The 25,398-nt window shown below is 48.2% G+C and overlaps 1 protein-coding gene across 1 annotated transcript in view; it reads left to right on the top strand.

The window, feature by feature from the left end:
• Window positions 1–25,398, top strand: part of RSL1D1 (ribosomal L1 domain containing 1) — a 426,377-nt gene that overhangs the window by 200,744 nt on the left and 200,235 nt on the right. Inside the window, exon 5 of the mRNA XM_069645597.1 lies at window positions 6,550–6,651. Coding sequence (XP_069501698.1) covers window positions 6,550–6,651 — 102 coding nt within the window. The remainder of the gene's footprint in view (window positions 1–6,549; window positions 6,652–25,398) is intronic.

Here is a 25,398-nt window from a genome sequence, read left to right as displayed (position 1 = left end):
CACGACCTACGGAGAAGGACGTGCCTCGAAGTCATTCCTCTAAGGCCTCATCGAAAGAATCGACGAAGAAATCATCTTCCTCTTCTTCTTCGTCGAAGAAAGATAAGGACAGGCCAATCGGTCATGGGCCCAACTGCTCCAACAGTCCAGGAAGAAGGTGAGCTCTCGGACTCCCTCTCTGAACAGGGGTCAGCTTCTGATATCTCCCTCTCGCCGTCGAGAGACCCGTCATGGGTTTCGGATGTGGAGGTGGATCCTCCGAAAAGTCCCATTCACCCATCTCCACCGGATGACATAGGGGCCTTCCATTCCATGATGGAAAAGGCCTGCAAGGAGTTCGGTTTGACCCAACAAGAAGAAAAGGACTGCTTCCTCTTTGACCACATGGGCAAGAATAGGTGTTCCGTTTTTTCGATACCGATACTGGACCACGTATGGAAAGAGGGCGTCCAAACCATGCGGCATCCATTCTCGGAACCTGCGGTCAAGGGCCGCGTAGAGAAAAAATTTAAAGTTCCAGATTCGACGCCAAAATGCCTCTCTGCGCAACCCACGCCTGACTCGGTGGTATCGGCGGCGGCGACGAGAAAGGCAAAGGCCCAGCATAAGTGCTCTACCCCTCCGGATTCCGAAGCTAGACGCCAAGACGCTTTCGGTAAGAAGATCCTGTCAGTGGGAGCGTCAACAGTGAAAGCAGCGAACTCCCTGGCAATCATGGCCAGGTATGACAGGGAGATGTGGCACAGACTGGCACCCATTATGGACCACCTCCCAGAAGAACACAGAAAATCAGCTATGTCCCTGGTTCGTGAAGGAGAAGAAGCCTCGAACCATGCTATCAATATAGCGGTGGACCTGGCAGACTCGGGGTTCAAACAAATTAACAACGGAGTGGTTCTACGACGCCAGGCCTGGCTCAAGTGCACCAACTTTAGACCCGAGGTGCAATATAAGGTCGTCGACATGCCTTTCGAAGGTGACCACCTGTTTGGCGAAAAGGTGGATGAGGCCTTGAAAGGAATGAAGGAGGACTCTGAGACGGCGCGCTCGCTGGGCTCTCTCCAAAGCGGTAAGCCCTTTCGTTCCTTTCGCCCCTTTAGAGGAGCTACGGGAAACGCACGATTTGCGGGATCCAGGGATAGAGCATTCGGGAGGTCTTCATATCCGTCCCAAGGCTATAGGCGCGCCTCACAGTCCTCGACCCGACGCAGAAATTTCCAGGCCTCTAAGAGACGTCCCACTTACTCGTCGTCGACGGGAAAACAAAAAGATCAACAATGACGTTCTAGGAGGGAGAGTGTCAAGTTGCGTCGAGGAATGGGAGTCAATTACGACAGATCGGTGGGTTCTGGACACGGTGAGACTGGGACATTCCCTAAGATTCAAATCCAGACCTCCAAGACGTCCACCGATACGCCTGTCTCAACCACACCTAAGCGTCTTGCGTCGAGAGGTTGCGCTCATGCTAAAAAAAGGCGCCATCGAGTTAGTCCCTGCTTCGCAGAGAGGCTTAGGGGTTTACTCACGCTGCTTCGTAGTAAAGAAACCAAACGGGAAGTGGCGCCCCATCCTCGACCTACGGGACCTCAACAAAACCCTGCTGAGTCAAAAGTTCAAGATGCTTACTCTACAGGAAGTAATCAGATCGGTCCAAAAGAACGATTTCCTGGCGTCTCTGGACCTCCAAGATGCGTATTTTCACATTCCGGTGCGCACTCACCACAGGAGGTTCCTGAGGTTCCTAGTCGCCCAAACACACTACCAATTTACTGTGCTCCCTTTCGGCCTGAAGTCCTCCCCAAGAACCTTTACAAAGTGCCTAGCACCCGTAGCAGCCTGGCTGCGGAAGGAAGGGCATCACGTTTACCCGTACCTCGACGACTGGCTCGTGAGGGGATCCTCCCCAGCGTCGACCAACGACAGCCTATTGACCACCTTGCGACTGCTACAGCGTCTGGGATTTGCAGTGAACTACGAAAAGTCTTCACTAAAGCCCTCGAAGAGCTTGAAGTTCCTAGGTGCTCAATTCGACACCCACACGGGACTAGTGAAACCATCCCTGGAAAGGTTGTTGAAGATCAAACACCTGACAAGCCAACTTCGTTTACAGAGCAGGTTGTCAGTAAGAAAATATGCGGCTCTCCTCGGCTCCATGGCATCGTGCATCCACCTAGTCGCGAACTGCCGGTTGTTCATGAGACCTCTACAGGAGTTCCTATCAGACAGATGGAAGCAGGCCACAGGCCGCTGGTCGGACAAGATAATAGTCGACGACGAACGAGTTATCAAAGCCCTCCGATGGTGGAAAGTGGCGCGCAACCTGGACAGAGGGGTCCCCCTGCAGGAGCCGGAATTTCAGAACACCATCATTATTTAAAGACGCCTCTCTGTCGGGCTGGGGAGCACACATGTCACGTCACCAAACCCAAGGCAGGTGGTCGTCGACCGAATCTCGCCTACATATCAACGTCCTGGAGCTAAGGGCGGTGAGATGGGCCCTGAAATCTTTCCTCCCACACATCAAGGGGTCAAAAGTAAGAGTGCTCACGGACAATACGACAGCTATGTTCTACCTGATAAAACAGGGTGGCACCAGATCCAGGACCCTCTCGAAGGAAGCTCAAAAGATCTGGCATTGGGCTTTAAAACACCACATCTCCCTAGTGGCATACCACCTACCGGGAGCGAAGAACGTACAGGCGGATTCCCTGAGCAGGACTATGTCACAAATACACGAGTGGGAGCTGGACTCCACTCAACTCGGGGAAATCTTCGAAAGATGGGGGACCCCGTCGATCGATCTCTTCGCCACGGAAAGAAACCGAAAATGTGTTCAGTTCGCGAGCAGATGGCCCCAAACAGGCTCCCTGGGGGAAGCGTTCTCGTTTCCGTGGACAGGCAAGTTCCTCTACGCCTTCCCTCCATTTCCCCTCATACGGAGGACGATCCAGGGGATCCACAGGTACAATTGCCGGGTCATCCTAGTGGCCCCGCGCTGGCCGAGGCAACCATGGTTCTCAGACCTCCTTCATCTGTCGCTGGATCAGCCGATACCATTCAGGAAAGTGCCGAACCTCCTGTCCAGGGACGAGGGGACCGTGTGGCACCACAATCCGGACAGCCTGAACTTAACTGCATGGCTCCTGACTTCTCGGAGTTCGGGAACCTAAAAGTCTCGACTGATTGCCGAAGGATTCTGCAGGCGGCCAGAGCCCCGTCCACTAACAAATCATATGTAAGCAAATGGAAAAGGTTCTGTATATGGTGTCAAACACAACAAAATATACAACCTTTGGAAGTAACTCCGGAGCAAATCCTCCCATATCTTCTTCATCTTGCGGAGAGCGGACTGTCATCATCGTCAATCAAAGTACACCTGGCGGCTGTTTCGAGATTTACCAGAAGAAGACAGTCCCCTCCACTATTCAGTGACAGGCTAGTGAAGCATTTCATGAAGGGTCTGTTTAGAACCTTCCCTCCGGAAAAACGGTTCCCACCGTCGTGGAGTCTGAACACGGTTCTAGCTGCCTTAATGAAGCCTCCCTTTGAGCCAATGTCCTCTTCATCTCTACAATTTCTATCTTGGAAACTCGCGTTCCTAGTTGCCATCACTTCGGCTAGAAGAATGTCGGAACTACAGGCACTGGTCATAGACCCTCCATATCTGAGGTTCTTTAAGGACAAAGTTATTCTATCAACTAACCCTTCATTCATCCCAAAAGTACCGTCGGTCTATCATAAGCACTCGACCCTGGTACTCCCTACTTTCTTTGCATCTCCTTCGTCGACGGCGGAGAAGGCTCTTCACACTCTGGACGTCAAAAGGGCGCTAAAATTTTACCTGCAAAAAACGCAAGATATCAGAGCCACCAGACAGCTATTCGTCGCCTACGGCCCCTCGGCTAGGGGTAAGGCTATCTCCAAACAAGGTCTGGCTCGCTGGGTCTCCTCGGCGATTACCCTGTGTCATTCCAAGGCCGGGAGACCTCTACTACATCGTCCCAGAGCCCATTCCACGAGATCGACATCTTCCTCCGTGGCTCTATGGGCAGGAATTCCGCTGACGGACATCTGCCAGGCGGCGGCATGGTCTGTTCCGCACACGTTTACGCGCCACTACTGCCTGGAGAAGCAGCACGCGGATGAGGTACAAATGGGAAGGGCAGTGCTTCGCCACCTTTTTCAATGAGGTAAGCCAAAGTTTCAAGAATAATGCTGCCTATTATTATTTGGCCTCAGCTGGTTTTTCAGAGTGTATACATGAATGTGCATAGTTTATTGACCTAAACATAAGTGGTCGGGTAGATATATGCGCAAGGGGTGCATACTGAGTCATATGACATAGCATTGTATGGCGGAAATCCGTTTCGTATCAGTATAATAAGTTGTTGCTTACATGGTGTAAACGGTAGTGTTTGGGGGTGTCTCTACGAATGTAAGTTACATTGCACTCTCACCTCCTTCTTGATGTTACTGCTTTACAATCTATTCTAAGCATGTGAATCCATGAAAGATCCAATGCTGGAGAAGGGAGTAGTTTCTTACCTGTAACTCCATTTCTCCAGCATTGGTATCTTTCATGGATTCACATGCGCCCTCCGGCCTCCCCGGACTGCAATGTGGAAGATTGGTATGTAAGCAAGTTTTCCCCCGTTATCTTGGAGGGGTCGAAATCTGAAGGGACCCGCGGGGGCGGGGCTTATATACCATCACGTCCAACGGGGCGTACGTGGGCGGCCCCGTAGAGGACGCAGACGGGGATAGGGCAGAAGTTTTTCCTATTGGAAATGACTATATATATGTGTACCGAGGGTTCCCAGTCTGACGACGGGGAATATTCTAAGCATGTGAATCCATGAAAGATACCAATGCTGGAGAAATGGAGTTACAGGTAAGAAACTACTCCCTTCCTCTCCTTCCCCCAGAAGCTCACTCTCCAGAGCTCTGGTTCTCTCTTGGCTTGACCACTCAACAGCCTCTTTCTAAATCTGTCTGCTTCTACTCTCCGCCCTCTGCAACTCATCCAGAACAGGACTGCAAGGCTTGTCCTTGGCCTCACGCCCATGGATCGTATCTATCTAGGACTGAAATCTCTGGACTGGCTCCTAGTGGCTTCGAGGATTAAGTTCAAAACCCTCTGCATTGTCCACAAGGCCTTCTCGGGCCTGGGGCCTCAATACCTCCAACTCTTTCTTCCTAAATATCTCCCTTCTCGAGCTCTTTACTCATCTACCTCCAACTCCCTCAGGGTCAGTCGCTTCTCCAAGCAACAAGTTGGTGGTAGATCTTTCTTAGGCCGGGGCCTCCAACTGGAACAGCCTCCCTGAAACTTGAGGATAACCATCTCCAGTTCCAGAAGCACCTCAAGCCCTTCCTCTTTGCCTCTGCTTTCCCTCCTCCTCTCCCCTGCTGAACTCGTGACTGCACACCCGCACTGCCCCCCGGGCAACTCCTGCACTTGAGGGCTGTTTCTGTATCCCTACAGTCCCCCCCCAGCTCTTGACATTTTGTCTGTCTGCACTTACCCATGCACCTGCCACTAGCTGGCTGCACTTTACCTATTGTTTTATTTCTTTTTTGCTGTTGATACTATGAATTGCACTGCCCCCGCACTTTCCCTTTCCCCCTTCACTCCCCATCCCCACTTGCGTGATCTCAATGTCACCTGGCCTAGTAAGATTGTTGTCTTTTGTTTTCCCTCTGTTCTCCCTCCCTTGCCTCGTTGCGCCTTGAAACACTTGTGTATAGGCGTGTTATAAATGCCATGTCATATTCAAACCATGGAGGTCTGGTAGGTACAGGTAAGACGTTGATTCTCTTGCATTTGTGGGATTTTAACTTTGTAATCAAATTTTGAGCGGTTATCCCGGCGCAGAACTCCTTATATATTTTCAGAGATGAGCCTTGAAATGCACTGCTGGGGGCACACTTTATATTCAGACTTTTCCATTGCCCTTTTGACAGTGTTCTTAGGGACTCTACCTTGCTCAACCCCCACCTTTCCATTAAAGCAATCCTGTTTGAGGACCATTGTTCACCACGCATGGTACAAACGGCCATTTCTTTCTTCTAAGTAATTCTAACCTCTGGCTTGAAGTGTGGCTGGTATGCTTTGGACACTGTTACTGTTTGATATCTATACATTAGTGTTTACTTATCTTCTGGTTGATCGTATGCATTATCGTTGGGGAGTATATCTTTTTTGAGCTGTACTTAACAGGCTCCACTCATGCTGCTCAGTCATGCTTACCAGCGAGAGTTTGGCTTAACTGGAAGAGATAGGCCCTGCACAATACTACAATTGGTCACCATACCAGTGGGACTCAGAAAAACCCTCCTAAAATTAATTGAAGCAACATTTGATATTTGTTCCTTAAACTGCACGACATTCTGTTCAGACTATATTCCACAATTAAGTAGTTGAACCAAATCTGAAGATAATTTTGTATGTATAAAGGCTTGGATGGAACTGGACGGGTTCTTTCAAAAATATTCTCTAGGGCATGGTTTTTTCTCTTTTTTAAAGATGATTTGTATCATTCATTTCAGGGCACCGCTATCTGTGAATCTGAAAGAAAAGAATTTAGCTCAGGCACTGAACAAAGTTATTCAGGGAACAATTCTTCCGGTGACCAGCAAAGGCTGCTGCTAGTAAGTATCCTTCCATATAAACATTAACTTTTCTCTATTTCTATTGTAGACATGGCATGTTAGGCAGTTATATTAATTTTCTTAGAAAGCAAAAAAGCCTGTCATTAGTTGGTGGTTTTTTGTTTTTTTTTGTATCTTTGATGGGCGAGTTGTCTGGAAAATGACTCTGTTCTTGAGGTCAGTGCTACAGATAAGATTTGGAAGAGTATTATAGTCCTTATTTTTTAAAGTTGGGCAAAAATGTAAACCCAATTCCCAATGAGGGTATTTTATGAGAGATTTGAAATATGTTTTCACTTAAAAGTGGAAATGTTTTTGTAATATTTATTTGCACGTATTTATTCATGCACATCAAAAGATACATGTTTACTTCTTCCAATCAGGCAGTTCAAATAGTAGTTTTTCCCTGTGCTACTATGTGTGCTACTGGTACCAACATATCCATGGAGCTGTGAGGATGAAAGCAGGGGCGCAAGATTCTACATGCCTTGTTCCCATTTTTTGTTGAGAGTATTTTTACTCCCCATTTACATTTTTTGGGAGTATTTGGCAATTTTTAGAGTAAAAGTGGCCGATAAACCCCTTATCTGTAGGGCTGCTTGAGGTTTTTGTGTGCTTCGACTGGTAAGAATTGGCTCAGTGCTGCTCCTTTTACTGTGGACGTCTGAGGTGTTCTTTTAATTTCGTTTCATGTCATCTGTGCCTTTGTTTTTGTTGTAACAATGTTTAACGCTGCCCCTATGTGAGAAGCACCTTAAACCTGGGTAGCACAATGTATATCGAGCGTAGTCCGTCTTGTGCTAGTTAGTTGCAGCACATAGTACAACCAACTGTAGCGTGGAAAGGGCAGACCTCTCTGCTGTCTCACCTTATGGGACCACTAAACTTTGCTTTTTCCTGTTTGTATCCTGGACTCTTTGACATTATTTTTGTGGTTCTAGAGAATTCTACTGAAGTCTCTCTGCCACTCTTTCTGATCTTTTGTCTTTTCGTAGCCCATATGGCTCCTAGCACTACAGTACTTGTTAAGCGCTCTATTTGGACCCTTGGGTTATTTGTATTGCCCTGCATTTGTGGAGTAGGTCAGGTTTTACTGCAGTATGTACCAGTATGGTAGCAATTTTGGCTAATGTACTTTTTTAAAGTTGCACTCCGGTCCATTTTGTGCCATCCCCTTGTTTGTTGGGGCCACGAGGCAGGCCTAAAATGGCTGCTGTGCACACATGGACTCACCCTGAGCCCAGCTCTGCAATCTTGGTGGTTTAAACTTGCCTCGGTTGAGTTCCTGCCATAGGCTGTCTTAACTGGTGTGTGATTGGAAAGCCAGCCCATGTCTGAAAGTGCATATCTAAAGATCATCTTGTTAATTAGCTGGCTGCCCTGTTTTGCATTCCAGGTTGCCTGAGCCTGCTTTGTCTAGCTTCTTGCATCCTCCAGGTGCCTTCCTTGATGCTACATCGACATCTGGTTGGTGGGTTGTTGCACTGTGTACATTGATTATTCTTCCTTTTCTTTGCCTTGGTCGTCGCTGGTCCGGTGTTCAAGAACCAGAGTACCATTTTCTGTCTCCAACCCTCTGGAAAAAGCCACTGTATTTACCAGGTTCTGACGCCAGTGAATACTGAGTGACTGGCCCAGGGCATTGGGGTCCTGGGAGATTCTTCAGAATCTGCTTCAGGGTATCCCTGGATCGTGGAGTAGCGGGCATTGACAGGCCCAGCTCTACTGGAACTCGCTATTGACTTACATTGGTCTGAATTCTCTCTCATTGAAAACTCCTAAAAACGTGGCTCTTCAACTCAGAACTGAATGAAAACTAATGAGCAACACCCACACCCCTCAGAATTAACATACACATCGCAAGACCGAGGACTAAGACGGTACCACGTCAAGTGAAGGGAGGTGGAGAGACTTCTGAGTGGGAGGGAGACCTGAGTGCCCCCATTTCTATGGAGGGCCCTACCGGAGGCTAACAAGCGAGAAGGGAGCGTCCTAGGTGGAACCACAGACAGAGGGCAAAGGGTTGAAGGGGAAAGAGTGGTGAACAGATAAACCATGGGGTGCAGGTAGCTGAAGGGCACAGGGTAGAGGTTCTATGGGTCATATTATACTGTACTACCCCTGCTGCCACCTGCCCCTGGGTCTCTACCCCCCCCCCCGGTGCCTCTACCCCTACTTTATCACCCCCCTAACACCCCAATGTAGGCCATGGCCGGTGCGCAGCCATCCATCAGTCTGAACACAGGAGATGGTTGGGGGGGTGGGGAGGGGAGTCGGGGGACCAAGGTGGGTTGAGTCATCACTGCTAAATAGCCCTGTAGACAACCCAGCACAGAATATAGGAGGGAGGCCCCCCTGACCACTAGCACATCACAGTATGCAACACTGGTAGGGACGCGTACCACAGGTAGCCAAAGCGGAGGAGGTACAGTGGAGCGCCACCACTAACAAACCCACTAAAAACTCATCCCTCTGCTTACACCTCTCAAATTCGAAACAAAACACAACCATACCTATATTTCACAACAAACCGCACGCACTTCACTACAATAACAAAACAAACCACACCTACCCTCGCACAACGGCACACAGCAACTATCGACTGAGAAATCACACCTATGCTCAGCGAACGGTGTAAACCGAACTTAAGCTGCCAACAGCACATCACAGCTCTTGCACTTTTTTCCGCTCAATCCTACTAACTTATTCTACCTCTTACTTTTCAGATCGTTGGTGCGCCAGGGGACTACTCCGATGGTGATAGTGCATGGTATAAATATCCTTGAACATAACTTCCTTTTCTCCCCCTCCTCCCCTTTACTCCCTTTACTCTCTTCCCTCGCTCTCCTTCCTCTCTTCCTTTGTAGGGGCCCCTGAGGGACCCTCGGATGTGGAAATAAGGCACAGTCAACACACACAAATAGATACGCCAGACACGAGGTTCTGTTCCCAAAATCTAGCGTTTATTGCAATACAAAATAGTCCCAGTTGGCCAAGTGGTCCCACGCCCCGCGACGGGGGACGCAAGAGAGTGCGAAACGTACATCAGTTACATATATGCAAACGGAGCATCTTACAATCAGTAGTGACACATTTGATGCCGCCCCCAATTCATTTCCGTTTGAATTAGAGGCAATGATTGACCATCGTGACAGATATGACACCTTAGACCACCATATTTAGTAACAGTTTGCAATCTCCAATTTTACAGACACCATTCTTTGTTTGCGAGAACACAGCGTTTCTGTTTTTCATGGGCAAGCTGCGCATAGCAGACTGGCACATACCAGGCCTCACTATCTCTAAGTTTCGATTCTCGCTCTAGAAGTCAGCCTGCTCTCCGGGGCCTCACTGGGCTCAGAAAGGGGGGGCCGTAAAGAAGATCATAATTCAACTCTTTAAATGCTAGTTTCGTACATTGCTATTCTTTCAGGAGACTCGCTGGCATTCGTATACTGATTAAATCCCTTGCTCCCTGTCTTCAAGGATACAAGAGGGAGGGAATCGGGCATTCCCGTCTGGCTCTCCAGTGTAATGTTTCAACATGTTTTCTTAGCCTTGGACCATTGAAGCAAAATAATATCTACAGCAAAGCAGTTTTACATGAGGCAAAGTGGCAACGTTAGAGAGCAAAGAGAGAAAACAAAATGGCGATTCTGGTCATCTTAAAATGGCCTGACTCTAGTTAAACTAATAGCTACGTAATAACTAATAACTAATGAATATATATTCTTACACTGTAAATGAGGCGGTTGGTCTTCGGCCAACCAATTATCATTCATTTCCGGACCCTCAAGGGGTGCTTAGTTTTTCTGGACTGACAAACCCTCCTCTTGGCCGTAAGCCAAACGTTTTATCCATACGTTGCATCCTCATCCGACCAAGTATTTGGATTAGATTCGGAATATGATTCAAATTCGGACTCGTACACCTGTTGTCTCCTCGTTATTATCAATATCAATTGCCATGAATTCTTTAATGGTTTCAGATTCGTTACTATGGCGAGTGCTTGGTTTAGTAATGTTTTTTCGTTTCATCATTTGTACACACTTTTCGCTGATTTCAGTACATATTATGGGGAGACATTGTATGCAACAACATGTCAAGAATATTCCTAGGATTGCTACTAGGATTGCAAACAGTTTACATCCCCAGGATCGCAACACTTCCCAGAACCAGGAGCTTATGTTCAATTGCCAACCGCCTTAAGGGGGATGAAGATCGGAACTTAACACATGCAATTTTCTTATCGCCTCAAAAATCGTGGGGGAGGAGTCACTTACAAATACGCAGCACGCTGATCCCACGATTTGGCAAACACCGCTGCGATCAACTAAGATTATATCAAGGGCCATTCTATTTTGTAGTGACATTAATCTAATTCCTTTTTCTTCAAGAGTCATATTATATAATATATCAGTTGTTCCATTTATTGTATCTTCTAATATCCTAGACAGTCGTCTTATGTTATGAGTTTATTGCCTGGCCCCAAAATGGTATGAATGATTTTGCTATGTCCTCTACAATCAACCTGTCTTCAGTATTCCGGGGAGGTCGTGACCTAGTCAATTTCGTTATGTCTGTTTTTAAAAGAAACACCCCAGGGAACAGAAATCCCAAATAACACGTACCTCCCCAGTTCCTAGGTAACCAAGGATATACTTTTTCTCCACATATGAAATACACACGATCTCCCACATATATTGGTTCCACTTCTTTATCAAGGAATGCTATATTCCTGCATCTGGTAAATGTTCCTACCTGGAAAGAACCCTTTTTCTTTAGACAGAATGGGACAGAATGAGGGTTGTAATTCACTGTATATGAAGGGGGGCTCGCCTTCCTCGCTTCCTTCCCTCGCCTTCCTCGCTTCCTTCCCTCGCCTTCCTCGCTTCCTTCCCTCGCCTTCCTCGCTTCCTTCCCTCGCCTTCCTCGCTTCCTTCCCTCGCCTTCCTCGCTTCCTTCCCTCGCCTTCCTCGCCCTCTCCTTCCCTCGCCTTCCTCGCCCTCTCCTTCCCTCGCCTTCCTCGCCCTCTCCTTCCCTCGCCTTCCTCGCCCTCTCCTTCCCTCGCCTTCCTCGCCCTCTCCTTCCCTCGCCTTCCTCGCCCTCTCCTTCCCTCGCCCTCTCCTTCCCTCGCCCTCTCCTTCCCTCGCCCTCTCCTTCCCTCGCCCTCTCCTTCCCTCGCCCTCTCCTTCCCTCGCCCTCTCCTTCCCTCGCCCTCTCCTTCCCTCGCCCTCTCCTTCCCTCTCCTTCCCTCGCCCTCTCCTTCCCTCGCCCTCTTTCCCTCGCCTTCCTCGCCCTCTTTCCCTCGCCTTCCTCGCCCTCTTTCCCTCGCCTTCCTCGCCCTCTTTCCCTCGCCTTCCTCGCCCTCTTTCCCTCGCCTTCCTCGCCCTCTTTCCCTCGCCTTCCTCGCCCTCTCCTTCCCTCGCCCTCTCCTTCCCTCGCCCTCCCTCGCCCTCTCCTTCCCTCGCCCTCCCTCGCCCTCTCCTTCCCTCGCCCTCTCCTTCCCTCGCCCTCTCCTTCCCTCGCCCTCTCCTTCCCTCGCCCTCTCCTTCCCTCGCCCTCTCCTTCCCTCGCCCTCTCCTTCCCTCGCCCTCTCCTTCCCTCGCCCTCTCCTTCCCTCGCCCTCTCCTTCCCTCGCCCTCTCCTTCCCTCGCCCTCTCCTTCCCTCGCCCTCTCCTTCCCTCGCCCTCTCCTTCCCTCGCCCTCTCCTTCCCTCGCCCTCTCCTTCCCTCGCCCTCTCCTTCCCTCGCCCTCTCCTTCCCTCGCCCTCTCCTTCCCTCGCCCTCTCCTTCCCTCGCCCTCTCCTTCCCTCGCCCTCTCCTTCCCTCGCCCTCTCCTTCCCTCGCCCTCTCCTTCCCTCGCCCTCTCCTTCCCTCGCCCTCTCCTTCCCTCGCCCTCTCCTTCCCTCGCCCTCTCCTTCCCTCGCCCTCTCCTTCCCTCGCCCTCTCCTTCCCTCGCCCTCTCCTTCCCTCGCCCTCTCCTTCCCTCGCCCTCTCCTTCCCTCGCCCTCTCCTTCCCTCGCCCTCTCCTTCCCTCGCCCTCTCCTTCCCTCGCCCTCTCCTTCCCTCGCCCTCTCCTTCCCTCGCCCTCTCCTTCCCTCGCCTTCCTCGCCCTCTCCTTCCCTCGCCCTCTCCTTCCCTCGCCCTCTCCTTCCCTCGCCTTCCTCGCCCTCTCCTTCCCTCGCCTTCCTCGCCCTCTCCTTCCCTCGCCTTCCTCGCCCTCTCCTTCCCTCGCCTTCCTCGCCCTCTCCTTCCCTCGCCTTCCTCGCCCTCTCCTTCCCTCGCCTTCCTCGCCCTCTCCTTCCCTCGCCTTCCTCGCCCTCTCCTTCCCTCGCCTTCCTCGCCCTCTCCTTCCCTCGCCTTCCTCGCCCTCTTTCCCTCGCCCTCTCTTTCCCTCGCCCTCTCTTTCCCTCGCCCTCTTTCCCTCGCCCTCTTTCCCTCGCCCTCTCCTTCCCTCGCCCTCTCCTTCCCTCGCCCTCTCCTTCCCTCGCCCTCTCCTTCCCTCGCCCTCTCCTTCCCTCGCCCTCTCCTTCCCTCGCCCTCTCCTTCCCTCGCCCTCTCCTTCCCTCGCCCTCTCCTTCCCTCGCCCTCTCCTTCCCTCGCCCTCTCCTTCCCTCGCCCTCTCCTTCCCTCGCCCTCTCCTTCCCTCGCCCTCTCCTTCCCTCGCCCTCTCCTTCCCTCGCCCTCTCCTTCCCTCGCCCTCTCCTTCCCTCGCCCTCTCTTTCCCTCTCCTCCAGGCGGATCTGATCTGAAGGTTAGTGGGGAAGAGAGGGAAAAGTGCGAGAGAGCTTTGATGTACTGTTGGAACTTCAGTTCGGAAAAACAGGTCACTGTGTGCCAGTATGATTTCGGTGGATTGGCATTTGTATGTTGTATGCGGGTGTTTTCAGTGTGTGTTGGGTATTGTTGAGAGATGGTGGAGTGTTCGTAGTTTCGATGTCTTGTGTCGGATATGCTGAGTGTTAGAAAGTTAAGAGTTATTTGTGAACAATAGAACACATTGGCTCCCCTCAGCATCCGGTGCAGAACATTGGATATCTTTGTATTTCACCCGAGTGTGGTGTTTGCTATCATCCTAGATCTGTGTGCTGTGCCTGTTAGCTTCACCCTCTTCTAAGTGCAGAACATGGCTAACCATGTACATTTTCTGAGCATAAAGCAATGGCTAGATGCATTGCATAGGCTAACCTGCACAGTTCATCTAATTGCAGTACACAGGCTGACCTTCACATTTCTATTAGATACAATATATAGGCCGACCTGCACAATTCATCTGAGCGCAATACAATGGTAAAACAAAGAGAACAGTGCAAGACAGGATAATGCTAAGATTAGGTGGTAGTAATATAGGAGTGGCAGGGATTTTACCAGAGCACAGTAATGGCTTTACTCCATTCCCATACCACCATACCTGTTGTAGCTGTAGGTGGTTCTGTCTGGCTTCCGTGGGTGAACGAGGACTGGGAGCCCCCCAGAGGGTTGCTGCCCCTTGCCTTGTGGCCCTTTGCTGGCTGCCCTGGCGAGGCTGCCGTAGGGCCATCCCTAAAGAAGGCCAATTCATGGGAAGCAGCCAATCACTGGGTCAGGGGGGAGAGGGTTTTTTTTTAATGAAGAAAGTGGAAGAATTGGAAATAATTAATTAAATAAAGGGTTTGCGAGGATAGCATGGAAAAAGTAAGGAAAAGAGGGGGCAGTCGGGATTCGCACTTACCCCCCGGGTACCAAGCAAGGAGGAAAGGTACAGGACCTGCTCTGGCGGGCTTGGCGTTCGAAACAGCGATTGTGCAAGGGTCAATTCCAGGGAAGGCCAGAGGGGGGGGGGTGCCAAGGAAGTTTTCCAGAGGTCGGAAGATGTACTCAAGACCCCCAGAAGAAGTAATTATGGAACAGGAGGAGCCCCCCCACATCCCCCCCAATTAAATGTCTGGGAATCATGGTAAAAGCCTGCCTCCAAGGAATCTTTACTCTAGACCAGAGGGACATGTTGAATAATCACCCATCCCAGGGCTCAAAGGTTGGTACCAACGTTGGTAACTTCAATAAATACTGCTCCAGCAGAACAGTACAACTTAGTGAGTAAAATTCTTTTTCATACTGATATGATTTGCCGGATTTGGTTTTGGCATCATTGGGCGTCATCACTCAACATTTATGTGGTTGCTTGTGATCTTGTGCAGAAGGTATTTAACCAACCAGTTCAGGCTGGACTGCCTCCTTTGGGTGGGACCAAGCCCGATTTGTATATGGTCTTTCCCCTTTCTGTAATTGCATGGCAGGCTGAAGAACAATGGTCTGGGGATGTGTGGGGGTTGCCCAGTGCAATTGGCAGAGATTCATTCTAAACCTTTGTTAGAACAGTTTTTTGAGTCCTATCAAGACTTCATAAAAACAATATCTGAGGCAGTACATAAGCTCCAGAGGAAGGCTGTACCTCCTGATAATGTGGGTAGCCTGGACAGAGCAGCCAGGCTTATCTTATGAGGGAGAAAGGGGTGTCGCTTGGTACAAAGAAATTGTAGCATACATATGGTCCAAAGAACTACTGAAACACTATGCATCGTAAAAATAAAGGGCTTATTTAAATACAAGTAGGCCAAGATAAATCTTGGGAAAGATAAGTGCTGTCAACAAGGCCAACTCAGCCTTTCATCCTTCCGAGGTCAATAAATGAGTACTAATTTCGGTTGGGTGATATTGTATGTAAATATGCACTCTGGATAAAGGCGCTATATAAATAACACATCATTTATCATTAAACACAATTCTAAAAAAACACTTAATACTTATGGGTTATATGAGGAACCTGAGGGCGTCCTCCCTTCCCCTCTCATGTGGCCAGGGAAAGGCCACCGTTTATGGATCCTGATCATGGGGGTAGATATGCGAGGGAGGACACTGGGGAGATGAGACTTGTGGAGTGGGGAGAGGGGGTCCTTTGGTGAGACATAAGCTATTCCCCATTTCCCTTTCACAACAAACCCTCTGTCCCTCATGCCTTTATAGGCATTTGTCAGCCCTTTCCCTGGAACCCCCGCCCCCTTCCCAAAACATTCCCCAAAACATACCAGTAGACTACTGGGACGAAGAAGAGGATAACTAGAACATCACATCCTTATTTTATTAATGCAGACACAGATCAACCTCAGCCAGGTACTGAGACGAGGACGACAACAAGAGTTGAGCAGGACTACCGCTTTAGTGGTGAGCGGTCTAGTCCTTTTTGGAATAATCATGGATGCCGGAATTTTAAAAGCTGGAATCCAGATGGAAATGGAGTCAGCTGTGGAGGCAGAGGCAGTAGCTGGGAAAGCAACTCCAGATCAGCAGTGTGGCAAGCGGAGCACTCAATACCGTGTGTAGATGCAGAGTTTATGCAGCAGGAAGCAAACCCAAGTTGTGCTGGAAGCAGATAGCAGTCCGTGTGCGGGAGATAGACGTAACCGAGCGAAGCAGTCCCAAGAATCCTGACTTGCAAGTGGAGCGTCGCTGGGGGAGCAACGTCGCGAAGAGCCACTGGGAGAGGAAGAATGTTGCGCACGGGAAAGTGGAGACCCGTGGTGGCAGAGACCTTGCAATGCCGTAAGCTCCGACTGGTGAGTGTGGGGAAAGAAAGCCTTAACAAGTGCTGTTGAATACCGAAAAAAAAGCCTAAGCAAATACTTTTGAATAATGAACAAACAGTCATTATAAATATTTGTGAATGCAGAGCAATGCACCTTTTGATCACTCGTGAGTGGAGTGAAAGACGGGTGGTAAAATAAATGGCTACCACGCACTGTATTGTATTTGCTGAAACACAACCATAGGAAAAGTTGAGGTAACGTCGAGAAGGGTAGGGTATAATGAAATGTACATTCACAGGAGCCAGAAGAATGTAACAAGTAATTCGTCATTGCGCTACATGAGAAAATGAACATTGGCCAAATCCAAGAGTTCAAGGAACTGCATGTCATGCGGAAAGCTGCATTGGCAAGGGCCAAGGGAATACAAAAAGTGGTAAGGAGTGCATGGTGTCCTATCAAGCCACGGTACAGTGTCAAACCTCTGTGACACTGGTGACTGAAACCAGCATTGTCAAATTGGAGTAGTGGCATATGGCTGATGAGAAGCAGCTAAGAAGGGGTATTGGTTGCGTAACCTGTAACGTGGTCCAACAACTGCGCCTAGACAACGTTGCCCTTGCATGGAAGTAGTGTTGATGAAAAGCAGCCAAGAAAGGAGTATTGGTTGCGTGACCTGTAATGGGTGGACATTGTGGTCTGACAACTGCGCCTAGACAGGGGACCCTGTATGGAGAAGTGATTGAAAGTATCCATAAAGAAGCTTGTTTTGCAACAACCTTTTTTGGACTTGGAAATCAAGATATTGAACTGCCTATGTGAACTAGTGAAAAGAACCAATCTAAAAAGAGCTGTGAAGAGTCCCAAGGAACTGTATTGTTTTGAGAAAGCTGGATGATTTGAACTCGTGGGGGAGACCCCAGTATCTTGTGAACTATTTTGAACTTCGGGAAACTGATTACAAGCCAAGACTGGAAGAAGCTCTGAACTTTATTTTTAACTCTAATCATTTTGATGCTGACATCAGTACACATTGTATACAGTTAGTTGTGAGGGTAAGAATAGGTTTTGGGCACAGACTTACATTTGATACTAGCCTCCTGACAGACTATTAGTTTGCTTTAGGTAGGGAAATCCCACCTTAGCATAGGGTAAGTTGAGCCTTACTCATCCTGATTTTAAGGTTAATAAAGTCTTTTGTGAACTAAACTTGAGCTTGTTGTCTGTGTCTACTTCATGATGCCTTCACAAATGATGTCACCCGACCGTGGAATACTCTAAATTGGTACACATTGGGGAACCCTTATGTTGCTTGTAGTCCAGCAACCCCCCGGGATGGAAGCTATTGTAGGAGTTCAGGCTCGGGAGAGAGTTTCAACAATTAATTTAATATCCACACAGCTGCAGATTCCAGTCGGGTGTCAAGATTTCGTATATGGATCACAAACAGATGCTTTTGCCCTGATCACTTATAACTTGGAACACAGGGACAGAATTATTTTTAACATCAGGAAACCCTAGTATTTTTGAGCCGGGGTCTTAGGTTCTTTTAGCCTTGGAAAAGGATGCCCCCCTTCTACTTTGCCTCAGGGAAAAGGGAACACGAGTTTAACCAGCCCAACCGAAACTGATTCAGGCCCAGAAACTGAAGGGGACTCAGAATTATATTCTTTCTGATTCTGAAGAAAGCCCAAATAACACCATATCACCTAAAGACACCATGGCATCCTTAGACGAGGTATTAGCCCAATTGGTGGCGCACCAAATACAAGCAGAGGAACAGTTTCAAACAGGGTTGGGGCGGCTGATTGGCGCTCAAGAAAAACCAAACATTCCACAGGGAGTTCTTCAAACGTACAAAGAAGGGGATGATTTAAGTTTTCTTAAACTTTGAAAGGTTAGCAACCCAGTTCCGATGGGAGGATGAGTTACAACTTTGCTATCTGGGTCCCTTATTAAAGGGGGAATTACAAACTTCCTACTTATTACTGAATCTCCAAGGAACAGCCACCTTCACTGAAATCGGGGAAGGTCTCTTACAAAGAGTGGGACAAACTTGTAATTTCTATCAAAATCTAAGGAGTATTAAATTAAACCCTGGGGAAACAGCAGTGGAATTGGGAGAGCGAGTTCAGAACACTGTCCTTATGGTTGGGAAAGACAACATTACCTGAAGTGTTGGAAGGCCTAAACATAGAACAATTGATCAACTCCTTGCCTCCCTCACTTCATCGGGGTTTGTCTTAAAACTGAACAAGCCCACACTCTTTAGGTATTAAAACGGCCCAAAATTTCACTGATGCCAACAAACATTTTAATTTATTAAACCGAGTGGAAGGGAGGAAAGAAAATAGAGGACCTAACTATCCACCGAGCAAGAGGATGAATATCCCCAATCGGCCTAGGCACTTTAATAGTGGGGAAAGTGAGACGATGGAGAGAACTAGATCCCAAAGTAAAAGATTAAGGAAGGAGGACGAACCAGTAAAGCCAATGATACCCATGTTTTTCCTGCAAAGAGCCGGGACATCTTGCGATGAAATGATCCCAAAATTGAAAGGAAGAACCCATGGAGATTGGATGTATGGTAGAAGAATGGGAAGAACCATGTTCTTCCGAAAATATTGAAACCCATATTAATTTCTTATGTGGGACTTAAACTAAGTCCACTCACGAATCAGTTCTTGTGAATGAGATCCCGTTAAAGGCGCTGGTAGATTCTGGTACTAAACAGACGGCAGTACGAGATGATCTAGTGCCACCTGAGAAATTAAACGGTGAACCTTTGGTAAGAATCACTTGCGTCTATGGAGACCAAGAAATCTACCCCAAATGCGCTATCCCCATACATGTGCAAGGGACTACCATTTTTCCTTCAGCCGTTACTCCAGATCTCCCGGAAGAAACGATCATTGGGACTGTCCATTCAGTTTTCACCCTTCCAAACTTGGCAGGAAGAACCCTTTATACCCACAGAATCACAGCACTGCGATTTGATTAAGAACAAGTGATATTGAATACCCAATTAACATTTGGGAGTTAAACCGACATAGTGAATGTCAAATTGTGTGTCGGCAACATTGTGAACAGAACTGAAGCATGTGGCAAATTGAACAAACACTTAAATCTTCCTCACATTTGTAGTTCGAATACTTATGAGCTTGTGGCAAAGCAAAGACTGATGCAGAAAAGGGTTGCACTAGCAAAAAAGAAAGGCAAGTGTGGAAAACCCAAAACAGAAGAGCCTATGAGGGGCCAAGCAAACCTAAGGGGGAGACTTATGGCTCCTGTAATGGGTGGACCGTGCGGTCCGACAACTGCGCCTAGACCAAAGAGCTCTCTACTGTGAAGATCAGACATCCTGAACCAAGCCAAGCAGAAGCATAGGGTTTCTGGTTGTGTGACCTGTGATGGGCGGACCGTTTGGTCTGATTACTGCGCCTAGACCAGGGAGCACTAAATGATGACCAGCAAAGGACATTGCAAGTAAGCCACTGAGAACTAATTGGTAAAGCAAGCCAGAAGGTGGATCAAGTGAACCTGTTGTTTTCTTACATTGGACATTGAGCAAGTGATAGTACTACATTGAAATATTGGGGCAGGGAACCCTAAGGAACTGAGGAGCTTTGTTTTGGGGAAAGGGAACCTCAAGGCCTGGAACATTGGTGAGACAAACAGCTGTTGGAACTGTATTAAGCCTGAAATAGAAAGCACAAGAACAACTTCAGCTGAGACTTTACTTTTGAACACAATTCTTTTGGTTATGAAGAAACCTCACCACCTTGTTTAATTCTAGATGTGAGGTATAGGTTTTGACACACAGACTTTTGATTTGGACTTGGAGACAGACTTCCCTTAGTTGTCTTTAGGCAGGAGAAATCCCTACCTTAGTTCATAGGTTAAGTTAGGCCTTACCCCATCCTGCCATTTTAATAAGGTTCTTTTGAAACTTGAGTTCCGTTGTCTCTCGCTTGATACCATGCCCGTCTCACAACTAGGAGACTGTTTTAGCTCTGTATAAAGCAGAGCAGCGAAAGAAAACCCAATGGTACTCTTTAAGAAAGACACAATGTATTTCAATGTCAGTAAACTTTATTGGTGAGCTTTTACACTCATTCAGTTAAGAATATTAAAACAGTACCAACACTTATTTCTTTTTAGAAGGGGCGGGGAATGCCATTGAAAGTTAGTAAAGCAACTTGTATACTTTTGCATGCAACTGCTTAATAGTAGTGGCTTGCACCCACAATTGTCAGTTACAGCACTAACTGATAAGTACTTTAGACAATTTCCAGACAAAATCCTTATTATCAAAGTTTTTCCCTAGTCTACAACATGATTTCTTTCGGAGGCAGAAGATGGACCCCTGTGGTCTAGGTGCCAGCACTAGGCAAGTCAGGATCTGGTTCGGTTGCAGGAAAGTCCTGGTTCCAGAGGATATCTTCTTTAACAAGTAAGTATTGGCTTCAGAGTTGGATAAGTGTTCAGGGACTTCAGCGAAGGCTCCCTATATGTGTTCCAGCAGTAGGCCTGGGCAAATGATATGGGCAAACTCCCAACCCCACGAATCACCACCGGAGCCTCACACATTCACACAAGACTTAAGATAAGTGTTATCCAATCCAATCCAGCACAGTACCTTAGGAGAAAAGAAGAGCTTCGGAGTGGATACAGGACCCGGTCCCTGGATTCTTGGTTGGGAGAGGAAAGAACTGGACACTAGATGGGAACTTGCAGCAGTAGTCGGAGGAGGAGGCTACCAGCAAAGGACTTATCATGCTTTCTTGCTCTGTGGATTTGGCACCTTTTTACAGTAGCCAGACCAAGAACGAATATTGCTGGTCAGATTCTCTTCACTAATCTGTTCCTGCACTCTGGTGAGGGAACTTCAAGGATTCAAATCTTATCTCTGGAGATCCACCATGAGTCCAACAAAGTTTTGGATGGATTCAAACTTCTGAAGACCTTGCACTCAGATCCGTGGTCCCAGGGTATTGCTGGTTTTCAGCCCAGCTAGGCCGCAGCATGTCGTGGGATGGCCCAAAATGCAGTTGGTCTTGACACTAGTGGGTCACACCAGCCTCTGGGTAGGAGTCATTGTTTTCAAGTCCCCCAGGTAGGTTGAAGGAAGGGTTGCATCAGGCACCGGTTACACAGCAGGCTCTCCGGTCGCTCGAAATTGCTACAGATGTCTTTTCATAATCTTCCTCTTCGGATTCAGCTCCACTGGTCGACTTGTCAGCAGCTTCCATGTTCAGAGTATTTATCAGGAACTACAGCACAACTTCTGCAAACTCTCCCTGCAGTTTACAGAAAGGGGCGTTCTGTCCAATCAGGACAGCCAGCTCCCATCAGGACTTAATTCCTTTCAGGCAAAGTGAAAGACAAAAGTCTGCAGAGATCAGAGATTTGGACTCCTCCCTCGCTTCCTGCCTTCTCAGACACTCTGGAGCCTTGGCAGGAATACAAAGGATTCCTGCCGAAGACCAAACTTCCACTGAGGTCGTTCCCACCTAGAATGGCAGCGGAAGACCTCAAACAACAAGCAAATGAGAAATGGGGAAAAAAGGTGCCCATCATTCTAGCAGAATGGTTGCCCTTCTGTGCATTACCGAGGCTGATTGAACAGCCTGTAAGTAATAAGACTAAAAAGTCACTGAGATAAAAGCACTGCCACCAGCCATTCAAGTAAACTTGCAATGGTATCACAAATGCTACCAGGTAAGTAAGAAAGGGTATACATTGTATCCCTCTGGCACCCCACATAAGGTGCAGTGTGCTGGCTCACTTAAATCAACGTGTTGGGTAAGATTATCATAGGAATGATAAATCTTCCTGACCTGTGTCAACCCCAGAACGTTTTGATTTTACTGGTGGATTGTTTATCCTTCTACCTCCTGTGAGTGGGAACCTTTTCCCACACTCAGTCTTTTACTCTTTTTATGGGTGTCATTTTTAAGACTCTCAATAGTGTATTTTAAAAGTTATCATCTTTGACAACTTTTTGGCAGCAAGTGCATATTGTTGCTGGTGTTGCTCTTGGGGCTCCCCTTTTAACTTTCTCTGGCTAACTTTGAGAGAACTATAGTTCCCAATGGTAGAAAGGATCTTTGGATCCCTTTTACATGTTATTTGGTGAAACCAGCACACCCCACCTTATGTGGAGTGCTGGGGAGACGCAATGTATCCCCTTTCACACTAAAGCTGTAACAATTCTGTTACAGGGACAAGTTTACCTTCTATGGCTGGTGGCAGTGATACGTTTTTTTATTAATTTGGTGCACCTTTACCACATGCTGTGTGCACAGCCACGGTAAAGGCACCCATGGTTGCTCATTTTCCCAAAATGGCCCTGGTCTTGTTGTTTTTTTGCCATTTTAGTGTTCCTTGTCCTTTCTTGTTCCTTCCCTTCACATCCAGGGTGGGAAATTCCTTTGTGTGATTATCTTCGGCGGGCATCCCAAGGTTCCAGAGTTGTCATGATTCCTGCCCCTCGTGTCCCCAGCCCTCCAAGATGTCAGGCTGGAGCTAGGCCACGATCACCTACATGGCCCTCAAGGGCCTCTCCATCCCTCCAAAGACCCACTTGGAGTCGGACTTGGCGCTTGTGGCACCAGACTCACTCACTCCCATAGGATAACATTGGGGATTGGACTTGTAGTGCATTGATGGGGACAAGATGGATGCCCCCACATATTTCGGTTCCCAGAACTGCATGTGCAGTCTAGTCTTTTGGGTGTGGTTCAGCCCAAAGACACCTGGGATACCCAGAGACTATTTAAGCCACGCCCAGGCTGAGAAACATGCTTTGTGTTTTCTGCACCTGCAGTGTGACACTCACCGTGTTCGGATCGGTCTCCAGTAGGCCTGCATCTTTCTGCTGCGCTCAGCTCCTGCAAGAACAAGAACACAGTTAGGAACAGCCTTACCTTGCGGCGCTTCTGCCCATCATTCATCGCTTCTTCTGTTCTGTGGGCATCTTCGACGGTGTCATGCCCATCCCAGCACGCCGCTTCCTAAGGAAAAGGGAAAAGAACAGAAAAAAGGCATTAGTAAGCATTCAGCAAATCTTGGCTTATTTTTAAAGACTGTACAAGCTTCAAACGCTTACCTGAATCCCAGCCTCTCTGGGGAAACTCTGTCTCTGGAACTTCTCATCCATCTGCAAGAGGGAAAAGACGCTCCAAGTTAGCATGGAAACATCTAGAGGCGCCGCATACCGCGCTTACTCACCGCATTTCTTCATAACCGGCATCCACGCTGAAAACATCGAGGCACCTAAAAGACAGAGAAAAAGAACTCCGTTCATTACAAATAGGAAAGGGTCTCATTGCGCTCTCACTCACCTTCAGCGCTACTAATCTCAGCAGCACATCGCCATCCCCGGACGCCGGACGTCATCTGAGGAAGGAAAGGAACGAAGTTGGAGAACTGTTCAAAAGACTCATTATACTTACCTGTCGGACTGTTGCCAGTGAAGTAACTAGGCTGCAACGAGCCTGCATCAATCAACGCGCCCCTGTGCTGAAAGCGGGATGGAGAGCACACTTTCCAAGAAAACAAGGCCCAGTCTCCAGTTGAGTAGACTCCAGGGAAGGGTTCGAGGTCATAAGAGGTCAGAACAGGCTGAGTGACGTCCCTGTGGATACCAGGTGAGCGTTACAAGAGTGTCTGTGAAGGCAGGAAGCGTGGGAGGAGTCCAACACTCTGCAGCCCTTTGTCTTCCAGCCTGAGTGTGAGATTCCCACTCCAATTGGAAGGCTGGCTGTCCTGAAAGTATTGCCAAACCCCCCAGGTTTGAATGTTGCAAGGCTGTTTGGCTGTGTTTCTGCATGAGAGCCTGATCCTGGAAGCTGAAGAGGTAGTCGACCACTGGAACCAAAACCAAAGAGGATGATGAAGGAAAAGTGGCTCAGGCGATTTACAGCGACCAGAGAGCCTGCTGTGTAACCGGAGCCTACTGTAGCCCTTCCTTCCAATCGACCTGGACCCGCAGCCTGGTGAGACTCGCTAGACTCAAGAAGACCTGATTTTTGAGCCATCGCACGCTGTGGTGCGACCTTGCGGGGTTGCAATACCCTGGGACCTTGAGCCATTGTGCAGTGCACGGTTTGCTGAATTCCAAATCTCGCTGTAACTTCGTGGGCAGCCTGCTGGATCTCCAGAGACACGAATCAAGTCCGAAAAGTCCCCTCACCAGAGTGCTGGACCTTTTGTAGTGACGAGAATCCGACCAGCGATATTCTGTCTTCTTCTGTGCTCCTGAAAAGGTGCCAAATCCACAGAGCCGCATCCAGCCGTGATGAAAACCTTTCCTACAGCCTTCCCAGTTGATCGCTGCTGCAAAGTCCCTTCCAAGGTCCTGTTTTCAGTCACCACGACAAGGAATCCACTGCCCGGGTTTTTGGCTGTAGATCCTGAAGTTCTCCTGCTGCAAAATCTTCTGTGTTGGCTTGGGTATTTACTTACCTTAAGTCTCTTGTGATTCCTGTGTAGTTTTGGGGTGTTTACTGTGATTGGGAGGCCTCTCGTCCAGTTCACCCAGGCCCACTGCTGGAATCCTCCTAGGGTGTCATCTGTGAAGCCCCTGGACCCTCAACTAACTCTAAAGTAAAATACTCACCTGTTTGAACATTCTTCCTTAAGATCAGAGTTTTGCTACTTTAGAACATATCCTGACATTGGCTGTTGGACACTAGACCCCGGTGAACCCCCTTCTGCCACTGAGAACTCATGCTCCAAGAATAAGGGAAAGACTTTTAAAGGATTGGGCCTTTTACCTAGAAAAGAGAATGTGTTTAAAAGTGACTTATTTTCAAAAGATGTTTGTTGGTAACTTTAACTCTGAGACTGCACCGTTTAAAAAGTTCTTAATTACCTTGAATGTGTTACACTATTCTGAAAAGTATATATAAGGTTAAGTTACTCACCTGTGAAATGGTTGTGCCTCTTTCCCAAAAGTAATGCTGTTGGTTTCACTTTATTCCTGTTGGGATAGTTTTACGTGTGTCCCCAACTGGGTCTTGCTTCCCCTGACTTGCTGTTAGCCTGTCCAGAATAAATCTGCATTAGGTTTTACCTACCTAGAATAACTGAGTCATTCATAAAGTATAACACTGGGTTTTGCTTTCCATAGTCTGCTTTAGACAGTCACCAAAAGAGTCTTAGGTTTACACCTGCCTTTA

Source organism: Ambystoma mexicanum, chromosome 2p (assembly GCF_040938575.1).
Source record: "Ambystoma mexicanum isolate Mex_15411 chromosome 2p, UKY_AmexF1_1, whole genome shotgun sequence".
Lineage (NCBI taxonomy): Eukaryota > Metazoa > Chordata > Amphibia > Caudata > Ambystomatidae > Ambystoma > Ambystoma mexicanum.
This window is presented reverse-complemented; position numbering and strand designations above follow the sequence as displayed.